Below are 17592 nucleotides of genomic sequence, written 5' to 3'. Positions count from 1 at the left end.
GTGCTGTGTTCTTCTTAAAGCTACTTTTGCCTCAGTCTCATATAGCTAAGTGCACACACCCTCTAAAATGCAAAACCAAGGCACTTTAAACTATATCCCGTGGCCCTCGGTGACCATTAAGAGCACTTGAAAATATAAAGCACCACAGAAGAATAAGGCACATACTTTATGGATACTAGTGTTTCATCTAGACAAAGACAACTAGGTACTTCTGCAAATATTGGGTCTTTGAGAAGACAGTGTCAACTTTATTGCTTTTTGAAATGCTGTGTAAAGCATGGAACTTTACAGTCTGCACATAAGCAATCTCCATCTTTACATTTAAATATATTTATGTGGTGAGAAAAGGTACATGCATATGAATAGATATCATTTTTTTAGATCATCACCATTTACATTAGAAATTTCTTTACACAAACACCTTAGCTTTTTCTTAAAAAAAAAAAAAAAAAAAAAAAAAAAACTAGCAATGGGTAAGAACCCTCTGAGATCGCAGAAAATCCAGCTTTCCGTGCAAGCAGCCTTTCACTGAGAAACATGAGTGATGGCAGATGAAGGCCTCTTAAGAATCGACTCAACAGAAAATGACAGTGGTTCATTCACAGAGAGTTTTGTTCCAACTTGTTTGGCGACGAAAAGGTCTTTGGCGTATCTGTCTATTGTAAATGTGTACTTCTGGTTCTCCTTGACTAAACATTCTCTGTGTTTCTTAGGGGCCTCTTCAAAGGCCTCTTTGACAAATGGTGTTTTCAACTCGGGACCTGATTTGTCATTAAGAGTTTGCTGGAATAATGAGTGGAATGGATTATGTTTAAGTGGCAGAGGGTGCCTGGTGCTTTCTTTGCTGATCCTGGTTAAGATATGCCCTTGAGCTGCCAGGGGGTCCGTGTCAACGGCAGAGAAATTCCGTCTGGGTGGGGAGAAAGCAGACCTCTCGGGGATGGCCTGGTGACCCTGAAGGTCACTTCTCGAGGTCTGGACCTCCGGAGCTTGAGGCAGCACCAGCGAGGCTTCTAGTTTGGGTGGCATGATGTCGTGTTCAGCGACAAGACCCTCCTGGACTCTTACTCCCTTCAGGTCCCAGCTGGCCCCAGGCTTCAGGGCCTGGACCGAGGTGGTGGTGTTTAGCAGGCACTGCTGATAGAGGAGGGTGTCGCTGATGGGGCCACACTTGGGCCAAACCAAGAATCTCGAGGAAAAAGGATACTGTCTGTACGTCGTGGCCACACTAACGTTGGAAGAGATGAGTTCCATATTCCCAGACCCCGAATACTGCATGGTGAGATCAAGGCAGGTGGGCAAAAGATTGCAGAAGTCTTTGTTTGGCGGTTCCACTGGCGTGGGGCTATAGGCACTTTTGTAGGAGTTATATTCAGGTCCGTGCACCATGCGATTGGGCAGGAACAAGGCAGCAGCTTGGGACGCTTCCAGCATCTCCCTCTCTTTATATTCTCTCTCCAGCATAATGTTCTCCAGCTCTTTATCAGCAAAGGCTCGCCTTTTCCTCATCCGGTCACTTACCGGGGGAGGTAGGGGTAAGCTCCCTCCCACATAAGTGTCTGCTGGAATGGGGCGGTAGCCTAAAACAAGCAAGTATTGCACAGGAAAAGAGATTAACATGGAGGGGAGACAACTCTGGAAATTCAGAAGGTAACAGAAACTGCAAATTGGCAGAACAAGAAAAATTTACCATTCTAAAACATTAATATTTTATACAGAAAGCAAAAGTGTAGGCTCAGTTTAAAATAGTTCTCTTTGGGGAGCAGGTGAGCCCTGTTGTAACTTTTGGTTATTGTTGTTTTGCTCTTACAGGTTTATTTACCTTCAAAGGCACTTCACTGGCTGAAACTGTAACATACTTCCCAGCCTCCTATAGTAAGAGACAAGTCTGCTCATCTTGCTTCAATCAACGCTTTCTTACTATCCGTATCATCTTTTTCCATTATTAAAAAAGATTTCGGGGCACCTGGGTGGCTCATTGGTTGAGCGTCTGCCTTTGGCTCAGATTGTGATCCTGGGGTCCTGGGATCAAGTCCTGCATCCGTCTCCCCCACAGGGAGCCTGCTTCTCCTTCTGTCTGTGTCTCTGCCTCTCTGTGTGTGGGTCTCTCATGAATAAATAAGTAAAATCTTAAAAAAAAAAAAAAAAAAAGATCTCTATACCTAAAGCTGATGGCACTGTTATTTTCTAAAGATGGTTCATTATGTACACATTGTTACAGGTGTAGAATAATCCAAGGAGAACTAGGGAAAAAGAGAAAGTTACAGCAGATTAGTGGGGAGAAAAAGAGAAGAGACTTAAGGAAACACAGAAACACAGAAAATTGAAAAGAGCTGTTAACCAGTCAAACAGACTCTGCAGTGATTTAACCAAGCCCCTCCCCCAGGCCAGCAGTAGAAACAAACAAACAAAAAGTGAACCAGGAGAAAAGAGATCGGCAGCTGTATTGAAAATAACTGATCTAAAACATTTTTCCCAAGTTCTCATCATGTTGGCCAGGTACCAAGAGCAATCATTAGCATATAAAGTCACTGCACATTTTATGCATAAGGACTAAGTTTTTTTAAAAAAACGAAGATTAGCATAACATAAATAGAATTCCTGGCAGCATAAAATACTTTGATTATTTCACTAACCCCACGCACTGGCTGCTCTCAAATTTGTTTGAAGGATCCATTGGGATGTTTGTGTTTACATAGTGACAAACCCATCGTCCTCATTTGCAAATAAAATAAAATTTGAAAATTAATGTTTCCATCTCTACCGTACGTTTTGCCAGGAAGTTATTTACTTGAATTTACTATTCCATTTGGCCCTCCCACTCCTCAAGTTGCTTTGGCACCATTTCAATTTCTCCGTGTGGTCCCTATGGCTATAAATCTGTTTACCCAGTTTGCAAACAAATTCGTTTTTAATGCATGAGAAACCATTCTAAGGTCAGAAGCATACAGTACAGGGTAAGACACGAACAAACTTTAAAACCTGTGTAGAACCAACTCCATTCAGAAGCCATATAAGAAAACACCGAATTCAACTATCTTAAAAAAAAAAAAAAGCCTGCTTTTCAACCTGAATCTTTTGAAGAGACAGTGATTAGAACAAATATAAGCCTTCCTTTATTAAAATGATGAAAGGCAATCAATATATTATTTATCAGATCAATAAATAAATTTCAAACCCAAACAGAGGTGGTTTTAAAAATCGGCAACAATTAAGAAAAATTAATGTATCTTTAGGCTTTAGAGAACGTGAAAACGTGGTAGAGAGACAAAATTCACACTGGTAAAGTTCAACTTCAACCTCCACGTCTCTCGAGTGACATAAAACCTCTCCCACATTCCACAATCTTGACGGTCAGAAATGGTAAAGTGAGGTGTGGAATAACCGTAATTATGTAGCTAATCCAGGGAGGAATAAGGTGTCATGAAAAGGAGTGGTATTAGAGACTGGATCAGCCAGATGAGAAGTTCACCTCCTCACTGGACCTACTCTAGCTCCAGCTACAACCAAAGAATTTTTTTTTAAATTCATTTCCTTCCTCACTCCATAATCAGGTGGCAGTGGATCTTTGCACACCCCTCATGGTAGAGCAAATTGCAAAGGCACGCCATGTTAACCCCTTTAACTATGAAGCAGACACCAGCTATTGAGCAGACAGCAAAATTATCGCTGATGAAAACCTCAGGAGGTATGTGAGATCCACTTTCCTACATCCTGACTGCCTCCCTAGAGCAAAACTTCCTAAAAAAAAGCACCCTCCCCTCAAATTGCTCCTCCACAGGTTAATAAAAATGCCATATGTGTGAATAATGGGAATCCCTTAGAACTCGGTTTAAAAGGCTGAAGGGTAATTCTGCATTGCTTTACCTTCTAAAATGCTTTTGGCCAGCAAACTGGGTGCCCTGACTTGCCTCTGATACACAGCTTTGCGCTCGAAATTATTCTGCTTCCCAGAAAGCCCCTTCTTGTCCTGTAAACAGAAGAAACATAATCAACAAGGCCCTTAAAGAAATCATGGGACCGGAAGGGAATAAGAAGGGGTATCAGCAACCCTCCCCCACTAAATGTACTTATCTTCCCATCCCATGTAAAAATGATTCTAAGCAAGTTTACATCAGCACCCCTTAATTCCAGGACTACAAGCTAGAAGCTCTGTCTGAAGCCACCAACTTCAGTCGATGGGGAGTGGGGCAGATTTTTTCTGAGGCCGCTTTGCTAAACTCGCCCCAGATTCATGGCGCAGCCAGAAGTTAGGGGACATCCCACAGGAGGGTAAAATCCACAATGGAGATCATAAAAGCCAGGCTCTGAAGGACAGCTTGGGGAGGGGGAGGGGGAGGGGGCAGCTGTGTCCCAGGCACCCAGAGGAAGAGCCGAAGCTGCCAGGGTCTGCCATTGTGCAGTGAGGTGGATCTGGTTTCTCCTCCTGCACGGCAGGTGCGATGGGGTGCAGGGAGTTGGGGGAGAGGTTTGGGAGTACCCCTCTCACAAATTGTCCCAAGTCTCGCCATAAACACCGGGAGACTGGCGTACAGGAAGACAAAACCCTCAAGGCTGCCTGGACGGGGGACTAGGGGAAACCCGACTTCCCTCCCTCCGTCACCACCAGGTCGGTGGTGTTCTGAGCGTTTCTGTGCCCAGAGTCCAGCCCAGGAGACCCCGGTGAAATGCACCCAGCAGGAGGAGGCGCAGCCCAGGGCCAAGGCCACCTGGGACGTGCCGCGCGCTCTCCGCACTCTCCGGGGCCCCGGGAAGCTAATCCGGTGGGGTCACCGCCTTCTGTGTGTGCGGTGACCCACTCCCCGGTCCCCCCTCGCCAAAAAGCAAAAGCAAAACTCTTCCCACGCCCTGAATCTGGGGGAGGGGTCCCCCGCGCAGCCCTCCCCGCGCAGGAACACGGGGAAACCTGAAATCCGGGGTTCAAGACGACCTTCACCTTGAAGAAAACCCTAGCTCTCCCCACCGCGGGGGCCCACCCACCCCGCCCCCGGCCCCGGCCCCGCCCTGGTGCCAGGCAGCAGGGATGCCTCCACCGGCTTTTGGGGCAGAAGCTTCTGCCTTCGCGACCTCGGGGGCGGGCACCTAACTTCCCGTGCCGTGTCGGTCTCCCCTGTAAACGGGCAGCGCGCCCTGCCCCGCCACAGCCGCAGCCGCAGCTCGGCGCGCACCACCAGCCGCGCGGCTCCTTTCCGAGACCCCGGCTCGTCCCAGGCGGCGGCGGCCGCGTCCTCCTCCGCCGCCACCGAAGTTCGCGTGAGCACAGAAAAGGGTTTTGTTTTGAAGTCTTTCCCACAAAGCTCCGGGCCGCTCTCCGGGCCTCGCTGCCCGCTTCGAGCACGTCTTCCCGCCCCCCCCCCCGCCCCCCGCGCGGCGGCCCGGGCCCGCGGCTACGCACCTCGGTGGCCTGCTGCCTCCGGAGCGCCACCTGGGCGGCCATGACGCGCTGGCGCTCCACCACCAGCAGGCAGTTGGCGCACTGGCAGTCGCGCCAGCGGCAGAAGCGCTTGTGGCCCTTGAGGCAGGACACCACGCCGTGGTTGCGGCAGCGCGCGCACTTGGGCGTGCGGCTGAGCTTGCGCGGCTCCGCGCCGCCGCCCGCGCTGGCGCTGCGCTCCGGGGGCCCGGCGGGCGCGGGCGCGGGCGCGGGCGAGGGCGAGGCCTGCGGCGCGGGTGCGGGCCCCGGCGGGGGTCCCGGCGGGGGTCCCCGCGGCTGCTCCGGCCGGCCCGCCGCCCCCGCGCCCGCCTCCAGGCCGTCGCCCTCGTCCTCCGCGTCGTCGTCCTCGTCCTCGTCCTCGTCGTCCTCGCCGTCCCCGTCGGCCGACGGCGGGCTGGGCCCGGGCGGCGTGGGCGGCGGCGGCCCGCGGCCGTCCTCCTCCTGCTCCAGGCTCTCCACGTCGATCTCCCAGTCCCCGGCCGCCGGGCCCGCCGCGGGCCGCTCGGCCATGGCCACGGCGCTGTGCGCTTCGCGGCGGCTGCGGCCTGCGCTCGGCCCCGTGCGCTCTGCGGAGACACGAGAAGACCCCAACACGCCCCCACCGCGGTCAGGCACCGACCCCCGGCCCGCCTTCGGCCCAGGGCTCCTGGCCTACCGCCCCGGGCCCTCCCCTCCGCCCCACAGTGCCTTTCTTGTGTCTTTGCCGCCCCCCCCCCCCAGCCCCGAAATCCCCAGCCCAACAAGGTTTTTATCTACGGATTCAAAGTGCTCTGTGAGCACCTGACCTTAACCACAGACCTCTCTCGGGACAAGTCCCCGGCCCCGGGTAGCGCCCTCATCTCACACGCAAAAGGACTGTGTCCAGCTAGGCCGGCCTGGGCCACTTGTCAGGCGTCCCCATACCCAACTAGTATGGCCATGACGAATATGAAAACGTCGATGGGAGAGTCCTTTAGATCACAGAGGCCCTTAAGACTTCAGCGAAGTACCAGCCAAGCCTCTCAAACGCCTCTCATCCTCTTACACCACCACTAGGACCCCTTTTTGAAAGGTCTTCCCATGCTCCCCCCGCCCCAGCCCCAGCCCCAGCCCCAGCCCCAGCAAATGACCAACTCAAAAACTACAACTGTTCTTCTGTTCAGAGCCCAAGGACACTGGGCATGGAGCTGCAGATGCCCTTCCAGCATCGACTGCGCTTGAGCCGTGCAGGCCTTGAGCTGCGCGGTCTCCGTGTATATATATATCGGGCATGGTTTGCCTTCACAAGCAAGACGTGCAAATAGAATTAAAAAAAGATAAGAAAGGGGGATTTTGCCCTCCCTGACACCCCGAGCAACATCACAGCACTCACCAAGACTCTGAGGCCCCGGGCTAGCAGCCGAGGCAAAGGATATCCAGCCTTGGGACCTGGCTCTCGGGCTGCTGGCTGTGCTTGCAAACAGAAATCGGGGTCGCCACACCCTGCCACGAAATCGGGGGCTGACAGCTGGAGGCCTGGAGCCCAGTGGATGGGGGGGGGGGGGAGTAGGGGGGTGTAGGGGAGCAGGGTGGAAGAAGACGAATCAAGTCCTCAGCAGCCTCGCCCCGCACATCCCGGACTCTGCAAAGTTCTAATCGGTCCTTTGGCAGCCCCGAGCGCTTCACCTCGCTGAAGCTGCTTTCGGCTTCCTCTGGCCCACTCTGGGCGGGAAGGTTGGGCCGCCCCGGCCTGGCTCAGATCTCGGGCTTTCGGGGCGGGCGCACGCAGCCGCGCGCGGCGCAGCGCCCCTTGCTGCAATAGCCGGCCTCTGCTCCCTTTCCTAGTATTATGGGCTCGGGGCCCCGGGCTCCGCGCCCTCTAATTGGGCGGTCGTCAGGCGGTGTGCACGCTGATTGGCCCGGGCGCGCCGGCCTGGCGCTCTCCGCCTCCTCGCGCCCCTCCCGCCGCGCGGCTCCTCCAGGAAAATCCTCCCGCGCGGCGTTCGGTGCAGCCGGGTTGTCGGTCCCAACGTTACGCCCGAAGTGTGACGGCGTCAGCTGGAGTGGAGTCGCCCGTTATCTCGCGGACTATGGGAAACAGGCAAAAAAAAAAAAAAAAAAAGGCACACACACACACACACTCCTAACGCAGCGCCTTGTTCACAAGAGAAGGTAACAGTCAAGGCGGCGATCGGAAAGCCTGGTGTCCGCGTCTCCGTTATCAGCATCTCCAGTATTTCCGCGACTCGATCATTAACCCAGAGTGGGGCGCAGAGGTGAGGCCTGTCCCGGCCGGTGCACGACCGCAGCCCGCTTTGTCCTGCAAGACTAAGCCGATGGTTACCTTGCACCACCGCGGCGCCAGGTTGGAGGCCGAATGCGCGGCAGATATTCGTGTGGCTAGCGCCGCTCATCCTTGAAGTGCAAAGTAGTTCCTCGTTAACTTTCATTATACCCGCGAGGCAGGCAGGTCGCCAAGTCACCTACGTCACTTACATTTCTCTCCGACCTCGATTACTCTTACAGTTGATCAGGAGAAAAACGGAAGTAGGTGCCATTAGGAGATTTAAGTGCAATATATTCACTGTAAGCATGTTTTTAAACAAAGCTGGGTTTTTTTTTTAAGATGACTTTTGTTACTGTGCATGGATTATTTATAAAGAAAAAAAAGACTCTCTACCGTCTGCCTCAAAAAACCCTTATATGGCACACCTGGGTGGCTCAGTGGTTGAGCGTCTACCTTCGGCTCAGGGTGTGATCCCGGGGTCCTGGGATTGAGTCCCACATCGGCTTTCTGCAAGGAGCCTGCTTCTCCCTCTGCCTGGTTTCTGCCTCCCTCTGTATGTCTGTCATGAATAAATAAAAATCTTTAAAAAGAAATTCACTTACACAAATGTTTAATAGTTAAATTTCCAACATGTTGAAAGAATTAGTCCCCTACTTCAGCACTCCATTTTATTTCTTGAAATGAATTTAAAACCACTTAGACGCAAAAACAAAACAAAACAAAACAAAACAAAAAAAAAACACTTAGACGCCTTTCTAGTTACCCCTTTAAATAATCAATGCCTTTCCGGATCGGTTTAGGAGATAGATTGGGAAACTGAGTGCGCTGCACTGAGCACATAATAGGCCAGTGATAAATACGTGTTCAAGGAAGGAAATTGCTGAGCTGATTCTAACGTCTCTATTGTCAGAGGAGCCGGCGGAAAGAAGTTGACCAAGCTCTCTGAGTGGTGGAAAGGGGGCAGTTTAGGGATGACTCCGAAAGAGGTATTCTCAAGCCTTCCGCGGAGTTGGAAAGTTCTTCCCCGGTAACCAGACCCTGGGATTTCCCTTTGTGCTGGTGCTTCTCCACGGAGCCTCTTGAGTTGTGCTGTGAAGGAAGCAGAGACCCAATCCTGATGATTCCAGTAGGCTGCGCATTTCGCTCCGGGCGTCTCAGAGGGTAAACAGGGAGCTGTGCACGCTCAGACACGGGACAAAGCGTCCCGCAGACCCTTCGTGCCTCTCGCTTGGCACCACTAATAATACCGGTGAGTTTTATTGCCTTTTGCATAGTTTCTTATACTCATCGAAGTACATCTGTTTCCCTGCATTAGAGCGTTTGAATTCTTGACCACAGCAGAAATGTGTTCTTTTTCCCATTTTTTTCCAATGACGAAACTGAGGTTCAAAGAGGAGCCCTGGGTCACGCAGTGGTCCCCCGGAGAGCAATGGGCTGGTCGGTCTGTTCTCTGAAGTCTCAAAAACCTTCGAGGATCCCTTCACTCCCAACCACAAAGACTTACAATGGGTCCCTGTTGTTTTGTTTTGTTTTGTTTTGTTTTTGTTCCCCACTCCAGGTTTGATTTTTGTACCTCACATTATGACCGACTCTCCTGTAACAGGACCCAGCACGTCTGTATCAACCAGTCTGCGTCTATCCCTGCTAGATACGTTTCTGCATTTGCAAACACGCATTTCAGTGCTTCTCCCCTGCGACGTGAAAGTGAACTACAAACCTCCACCAGAGCTGGCTGTGTGCGTGTGCGCGTGTGTGTGCCTGCGAGGTTGGCACCCTGGGCTTTTAGTTCATTTATTGCTCTGGGGGGAGGGGGTATGAAATCATCAGTCCTTCACTAGTTACTGTGCATATTAGGAAACAAACTCCAGAAAGTAGGTTTGCTAATTTGGGGTAATAGATTGAGGGGAAGGGGGTCCAGGAAGGAACGGGAGGGCTAAGGGGCATTGAATGGCAATTTCCTAAACAGAAAATAAACCAGACAGCCCTTGAAATAGTTGGAGTCATAAAAGCTGCTACAGAAGGAGGAAACCAGAGGGATTCGTGTACAGTAAACCGTGCGGGGCCAAAGGAGGACGGGAGATGGGGGCTGGGGGTGTGGGAGGTAGGAGGACCCCAGGACGGTGGCGCCGCCGGCTTCTGGGACTCGGAGCAAACCGAGAGCGCGAGGTCCTGAGAACGTGGGTCAGCTGGATGGACGTGGAGAAGGCGGCGCTCCGGGGCTTGCTAGGGGGATTGGGCCCGCGGGGTTCAGGTGGGTGCGCCCAGGGCCGGTCCCTTCTCAGCATTTCCCCACCCCTGGCCGAATCCGGCGGGACAGCCCCCACTGAGCCCCTCAGACTTCCCGGCCCAGCTCCGTGCGTCCCGCTCCACCCCACCCCACCTGTCCTCCCACCCTCCCGCACCGCGTCCGCCTCTGGGAGGCCTGCAGCTGTAATCGCGAGCCAGTTGAATTACACTCCATTCCCTGGCCCCGAATGTCCCCCTGAGCATCACAATCCCAACAATCGCTTAGAAGTGAGGTATGTGGAAAGAGAATGGGAAAAGGATTTTTTTTTTTTTAATCTCGGGATGCGCTTCAGGAAGTCTGAGGAACTCCGATATTAAAATCCAAATTATCTCCATTTTTCTGGGAAAAATTAAAAAGGAATCTAAGGATGCACACACGGGCCAGTAAATTAAACGTGCAGAAGCAAAAGGAGTCAGAGAGCCTAGGCGCTAAGCCGATGGTTCCAGTGACCACCTGATCTTGGTCAGTTCTCTTTCCGCGCCTCAGTGGTCTCATCTGCAAGATGGGAAGAGTGGCCTTCCGCCGCGGAGCCTACACCTACTAGGAACGGCTCAATGAACGTAGGTTGGTGGATCCCGGAGGCAGCAGCGCCTGCAGCTCCGAGAGGGAGGGCCCGGCCTCCGCAAGCCTCGCAAGCTCCCCCGAAAGGGAATCCAGCTCCTTTCTCCCAGCTCCTCTCTAAAAAGGGGTCAGGCCGAGACCCGGGGACCTGTTAGGTGAGGAAACTAGAGTCCTTTGCCTGGTAAACCGACACCAAATTACCAAGTGCTAGTCGGAGTCCCTCTAATAGATGACAAAGCAGCAGCGGGGCAACGTTGCTTCTGCGGGTCTGGTTTGGGAGGAGAGGCCCCCGCGCCTCTCCCTTTGCTTCCTTCTCCCTTTCCCCCAAATCCCTCTCACCCTAACAGCTGCCCCCCCCCCCTAGTTCCGGCCCAGTTCAGACCTACCCGGTGAAGACACCCCCCTTTCGCAAGTCCAGCAGGGGAATTTGAACAACAAAGCGGAAGGGGGGGTCTTTTTCTTCTTTTTCTTGTTAAAAGCGGCTTTTTTTTTTCCTTCAAATAACCCTCCAGAAAGGAAAAGGAAAAGAGGGAGGTGTGTTTCGGGTCAGCTCGGGGATGCGTGCAGCCCGGGCGTTGCAGCTGGGCCTCCCTGCGCCCCGCCCGCTGCAGGCAGCGCCTCCCACGCGCCTGGCCACGCGGGCTTGGGGGCGACTCGAGGGCGCTTGGCTCCCCCGGCCGGCCACCTCTCGCCCGGTTCCTTGAGCCCCCGGCCGCCGCAGGGCAGCGGGCCCTGGCTGGGCGCGGGCGATCCGGCTTGGAGGCCGAGCGCCCCGGGTTTCGGAGCTGCGGGACCCCGCTTCCCATGCGGGGTCGGCCTGTCCTCTGCTGGGCGAGAGCGAAGAGCACCCTTCACCTCCTTCTGCGCCTCGCTCCCCCACCTGCAGCGACGTGGCGCTAACCCTGAACCACAGGCCGCTGTAAGATCCCCTGGCTCGGTGACCCGGCCACACTGGACCTGCATGCAGTACCTGGAACTTGTTACTTGTGTTAGTTTATGGTTGTCATTGTAACTCAGCCACCTAGCCTGCGGAAAGCCCGAGGCCGGGGGAAATTCGCCGCCTGACCTCCTCCCCACCCCTGCGGGCCCACTTTCCAGCTCCCGGGGCCTGGAGACGACGAGGCCGGGAGGAACCCTGCCCAGCACCACCAGCCTGATTCTCCAGCTCAGATCAACCTGCCGCGAGCTACCGTCAGGGGTGATGAATGACTTCTGGAGACTTTTTGGGTCTCCCCGAACTCGCTTGGCTGCAGCGAGGGATGGGCCTGGTGTCTCTGGAGATTTGAACTCGAGTCCACCTCCTCTCGCGGGCAGCTACTTTTAATACTGTATCGTCTCACAACTTTGACCGGCTGTGGATGCCGCGAAATAAATAATCCCAGATGGGATTGCAGAGATATGATTTCCCAATTTGCTTTGCGTAATCAAATATATGACCTGTCACAAGTCATGGGGCGGGGCGGGGCGGGGGGGGGCAGTTTTGGGGAGATAACTGTTCTCCCTTTCCTTGCTCTGCGTGTCCAAAAAAGCTGAACAAAAGGATAATGCGATCTGGGTTCTCATCCCTCCTCCATATGAAGCAGTGTTGAAATCACAAGCATTTGAAACCGAGAGGGACATGATTAGTCCAAGCCCCTCGTTTAACAAATACAAAGGAAAACTGAGGCTGAGAGAATCCGTGGGATTTGCTAAGGAGACTTGCAGCTACCGTGCACGGGACCAAAGGGGCCACAGTGACTTCTCTGGCTGACGATGCCTTCATACAATTAAAAAAAAAAGTGCCCTTTGCAGCGAGATCTGGAGTCTGATGCCTGAAATCTGAAGCAATCATGCCTCCCTTGCATATCTGAAGGGTCTGTCAGCCTGCCTGTCCCAACCCCCAGTCAGTATTCATGGTCCATGCTGGAAAACGTGGCTCAATTCACTGGAGGGTCATGTGGCAGCTAGGAGATGAGGCAACCACAGAACTGCTTCACTTCTCAGTACCCATTCCAAATGGTCGTCAGGGGACATATAGACTCAAGAATGATAGTGGAGCCTGGGTTCCACCCCAGGGGCAGTACCATACTATGGAAGACAGCCATCAAAGAACATGCGGCTTGTTGCCACATCAGTAAGCCCAGTGCGCGCACGGGCGCGCACACACACACAGCTCCCACTTTAGACCTCCCACCGCCCCTAGGAGGCCTCATGACTATCTGAAACAGTAAACCCTTAACCCTGAGAACCTTCCACCACCACCCCTCCCATCCCATATTGGACTTTAACATTTGGAGGGGGTAGATTTTATCCACGCTCAAATCACTCTCAATATTTTCCTGACAGTCCAACTATACCAAGGAGAGAGAAATCAAGAGAGAGACAGGAGGAAGCAAAGCAGGGAGGGGTCAGGCACTACGGTGAAAATTTAATTTCATCCATGTGTAGCAGACATTGGGCAAATTTTTTCACCTTGCTGGGCCTCAGATTCCTTGACGAAAAAGTGAAGGAGTCAAATTCAGTGCTTTCCAGATTCTCTCTCAACTCTTAAAGGCTACAACCAACTTTAACTTCTGCTGATGGGCTCATGGCCTCTGGTAATAAGATCAAGGGCATGAAAAAAGTCCAAGGAGGACAAGAGGAAGAGGAGGAGGAAAAGAATTGGAAACAAACTTCAGTGCTAATTTTGACATCTTTGTGGCATTTCTGTACCACCATACTTGTAGTGTTGAGCCTGTCTAGTCAAAATGCTAGTCAAAAAATGTGAAAGCCAAACCAAAAAAATTAAAAATCTGTCAACTAGTGGAAGAGGGAAACATGGAGTAGTTGCACAAAAGAGTTAGTTCCCTAGAGCCCAGATCCAATGAGGATTCATTTGGGTGACAAAGAAGGTTCTCACAACTCATGAAGTTTCTAACTTAGGACTTTAAGCAAAAATCTACCCGGCCATTTAAACAGGCCTTTCTAGCCATGTTCTGTGTGATATGCTCATTCTGGGGTCTGAGTTTGGGCTTTGGGGAAAGCCAAACTATTTCCATTGCTGTTGGCCCTAGGCAGTCCCTCTGAAAACTGTCTCTACTGACAGGAGGGATTCCTCCTAATTTCCCCCCAGAAACATCCCTATGCTCAAGCTCCACTCCAACCTGGTAAAAGACTCTGATAAAGTAACTTGCACAGCTCAGATGTACCACAGTGTCTGTTTTGGATTCGGGGTGGGAAGGGACAGGATACAAAGAGAGCCTCAAACCGTACTTGGCTCTGTCTTTGCTTTCATGTGGATAGCAAGCAACTGTCCATATATCCCAGGGACTGAAGTGTGAGCCTGGAAGCCAGTTGGCGAAAACACAGGCTCCTCTACAAAGGACTTGATCTGCCTAAGATAGTTCTGGGATTCTTTCCGTCTGTGAAATAAGTAGTGGGGTGGAGAGGAGTAACAAGGCTCTCTAAGGATTTTCCTGTTCTATCCTTGGTTTTGCCAACTAAAGTCACCCTTAACCTTGGGGCACTTTGCTCACCCACCCTCCTAGAGGTTTCCATATGTTATTCTGCAAAATAAAAGCCCTAAAGTTGACAAATCAAAACAAATCACCTCTAAAGTTATGTCCCATATATTTTTTTATACTTCTAGGTGGGGTGAGAAAATGTGGGGGGAGGAGAAGGGGGAGCAGGGAGAGAGAAAGACCCGCTTGAGGGCGCGCCTCTTATAACAAAGTGCTACATAAACTTTAAGAGCCCGGAGAAAATATTCTCTTTGAAAACGCTGACCCCACAGAGTAGGCCGGTTTTTTAAAGGAGAGTGATGAGCAGTTCCAAGGGGGCAAGAAATGGGGAGATGTCACTTGCTTCCTGCTGATTTAACGCGACGGGAGCACAGGTGCAAGACACTCCGGTCCCCTCCTCCGGGCCACCAGCCCACCCCCTCCCCCGTGCCTTGGCCCTCCACCCCTGCCCCTTCTTTCGCAGAAAAATTTATTGGCGAGGTGAGGCCGGGCTAACAAAAGTCTATCCCTGGGCGCTTTGGGCTCCACAAGAATGCTTTGATCCTCTCCCAGGGTCTTGTGGTCCCCAGGCGATTGCATTGCCAACCGCCTGCGACCCCCGGGGCCGGCTCGCTGCTCCGGGGCAGTTGTGCAGGTTCGTGCTCCCTGCGACAAGAGGCCGCGCGGGGGCGCTGTGGCGCGGACACGCAGACCTGAGACCCAGCGGGTGACCTGGGTGACCAGGTGACCCAGGTGACTGGGATCCGGGCCTCAGAACCAAGCAGCACCCGCACACCTGCGCCCCCGCCGCGTTACATCCTCAACCCCCTCCAGCTCTTCCAGGAGGGGCTGTGGTCCTAGCCAACAGTGGAGGGTCTGGAACTTTGAAGGGCCACTGGCAGAGGAAAGGAAGGCCGTGGGGGTCATTTGCTTCCCTGGGGGCTCTGGTTCCTCTCCTTCCAGCCTTTAAAAGTCTACTCTAACAACAGATTCCTGGGAGGATTTTGCCAAGAAGGAAAGGAGAAGAAAGAATCGCAGTTATTGAAGGTCCAGGTCGGGTTCTGTGCTGGACGGACCCTTCCCACACGGCATTCCTGAATTGTCCACAGCTCTTCCTTTTACATTTAAGGGGAGCCAGTTCCCAGGGGCTGTACGGGTCGGGAGCACAGGGTGAGGACAACAGAAGCCAGGTCTGAATTTGAAGCCGCCCATTCTAGCAGGCTCCCCACCTGGAGCTAGCCAGAGAGGCCCTAATGAAAAGGGACCTAGATCCCAGGTGTTTCTGCAGGAAACCAGACCCTCCACGTGTCCATGCCCCCCACCCTGTTTTTTCTTCCAGGAGAAGTCAATTTGATCCCCACAAACACTAATTGGGCAAGGCCTCTTCTCAGAACTGCCCCAGCCCATACCACCGCCTCGTCCTTCCCTCCCCTACTCTCCTGACTCATCTTTGCAAATCTCTCCCTGCAGACATTACCCACAACCCCCCGAAGGAGCAAAGAGCATTTTCAGTGAGAAACAGATTTTCAGAATTTTACTTTGTAGCCAGTGAGGAGGACTGAAGTTTGGCAATAGGAAATGACCCAAGATATCCACAGAATGCAAACATTACAGAAAGCCGTGGAGACCAGCACCCGCTCTGAAAGCACAGAAGACCCAAAATCATTTCTGGGACCCTTGAGAAGTTTTGAACAAGTCACGTAAACTGTCTAAGCCTCAACTGCTCATTTGTAAAATGGGGATAATAAATATTTTCCCTTGCCTTTATCAGTGGTTTCCTAAGTTCAGAAAAAATTGGGAATCTTTGAAAATCATGAAGCATTTTGAGCATAAGAGGTATTAATGAGGTCCCTCCCCCACCCCTTGTCTTATTTTGCTCACTTACAAATCAGGAACATCATGCCCTGGATAGCAAGTTGATAAGATCAAATAAGCTGCTATTCTGTCACAGGCCACAGAGGGAAATAACAGGTACTGTTTTATTAATGATTTTTAAAGCAATGCCCTTCTCGCATTAAGTCTAAGCCTCAACTGCTCATTTGTAAAATGGGGATAATAAATATTTTCCCTTGCCTTTATCAGTGGTTTCCTAAGTTCAGAAAAAATTGGGAATCTTTGAAAATCATGAAGCATTTTGAGCATAAGAGGTATTAATGAGGTCCCTCCCCCACCCCTTGTCTTATTTTGCTCACTTACAAATCAGGAACATCATGCCCTGGATAGCAAGTTGATAAGATCAAATAAGCTGCTATTCTGTCACAGGCCACAGAGGGAAATAACAGGTACTGTTTTATTAATGATTTTTAAAGCAATGCCCTTCTCGCATTAAGTAAGCTACCATTATATTCCTTCATCCACCACATAAAAAAATCCAGTGCCTTACCTCTCTTGTGGCCAACAGGGAACCAAGCTATCGAATGTTTACAAAGACTTCTTTACCCCTGCCGAAGCATTGAGGAAGAAATAGTACTCCCATTTTGAAAAACAGAGGAGATGCAGAAAGATAATAAAACCTGGCTAAATAAACAGGTTGACCCATATACTTTTCATTTCTCTTCCAAAGAAACTTTGAGCTGTTGTGCAGGAAAGAATAGGTTCATCTTCCACTCTCTCATCTCAAACTGCTAAGGCTGGTTTCCAGCAGGAACTCTACGCTGAGCTGTTTTATTTCCCTTTCTCTCACTTATACTTTTAATAATGAAAAATTTAAACAGTACACAAAAGCAGGCTGAACAGTAAAATATCCATTAGTATAATCCAATTTATAATATCCATGCTATCTATATCTTCATTAACCAGAGTTAGCAGTTGTCATGGGCCGCTCTTTCTGCCCCTCCTTGCTCAGAAGATGCTTGAGAAAGTCTACTGCATTTTTGTCCATGAAAGCTGCAGCCCCACTGGCTGAATTGGATTACCAAATGGGTGGAATTTTTCAGGGCTCAGATCTGATACCTCCTACAATTCGCAACCTTGTGACAAATCATTCTAGCGAAATACTCATTAGTTGAGCAGGTGGCTTGATGCCAGTGGACTGGGCACAGAGACACCAGTGGCAGGAGTGAATCATGGCTCTAGTTTCTAGAGTCTAGAAACTGAATTCAGTGCAGCCTGATTTTCTAACCAACTCGAAGGTGTTCTTCTGAAACACACAGTAATTACTCCCTCAAAGGTTTAGGTTTGTTAGCTTTGTAAAGGCCTGAAAGTAGTTCCTTTTTTTTTTTTTTAATTTTTATTTATTTGTGATAGTCACACAGAGAGAGAGAGAGAGAGAGGCAGAGACATAGGCAGAGGGAGAAGCAGGCTCCATGCTCCATGCACTGGGAGCCCGACGTGGGATTCGATCCCGGGTCTCCAGGATCGCGCCCTGGGCCAAAGGCAGGCGCCAAATCGCTGCGCCACCGAGGGACCCCGAAAGTAGTTCTTCTACAGAAAGTTTACCTCCTCCTTGAATTTGGAACTAGGCACCTGCTTGGCTCCTCCCCACTCAGGGAACTTTATTCCACCCACTAATAAAAACCCCTCCTGAGCCCAACCAAAGACATCTTTACCTGCACTGCTTTACATAAACAGACAACCTCCCAGGGTCTCAAAGAACAGGGGTTTTGTT

General features: G+C 51.5%; 1 protein-coding gene across 3 annotated transcripts; it reads right to left on the bottom strand.

Annotated features, from left to right (window-relative positions):
* Positions 1-220: 220 nt before the first annotated feature.
* On the bottom strand, positions 221-5944 carry DMRT2 (doublesex and mab-3 related transcription factor 2). Of its 3 annotated transcripts, XM_025423413.3 has the most exons (4): positions 5396-5944; positions 3868-3970; positions 2163-2243; positions 1448-1580 (listed from the first exon to the last, which is right to left on the bottom strand). In XM_025423413.3, the coding sequence occupies exons 1-3, from the start codon at positions 5942-5944 to the stop codon at positions 2188-2190; spliced, it is 708 nt and encodes a 235-aa protein (XP_025279198.1). In that variant the 3' UTR covers positions 1448-1580; positions 2163-2187. The 3 variants fall into 3 exon arrangements, with proteins under 3 accessions (XP_025279197.1, XP_048948396.1, XP_025279198.1); XM_025423412.3 differs by lacking the exon at positions 2163-2243 and having other exon boundaries at positions 221-1580; XM_049092439.1 differs by lacking the exons at positions 3868-3970; positions 5396-5944 and having other exon boundaries at positions 221-1580; positions 2163-2242.
* Positions 5945-17592: the final 11648 nt, after the last annotated feature.

The sequence above is a fragment of the Canis lupus genome, chromosome 1 (assembly GCF_003254725.2).
Source record: "Canis lupus dingo isolate Sandy chromosome 1, ASM325472v2, whole genome shotgun sequence".
Lineage (NCBI taxonomy): Eukaryota > Metazoa > Chordata > Mammalia > Carnivora > Canidae > Canis > Canis lupus.
This window is presented reverse-complemented; position numbering and strand designations above follow the sequence as displayed.

Coding starts and splice junctions, on each gene's coding strand:
- DMRT2 (XM_025423412.3), bottom strand. CDS start 5,944: ATGGCCGAGCGGCCCGCGGCGGGCCCGGCGGCCGGGGACTGGGAGATC. Junction 3,971..5,395: donor GGAGGCAGCAGGCCACCGAG/GTGCGTAGCCGC, acceptor TTCTGTTTACAG/GACAAGAAGGGGCTTTCTGG. Junction 1,581..3,867: donor GGCCAAAAGCATTTTAGAAG/GTAAAGCAATGC, acceptor TGCTTGTTTTAG/GCTACCGCCCCATTCCAGCA.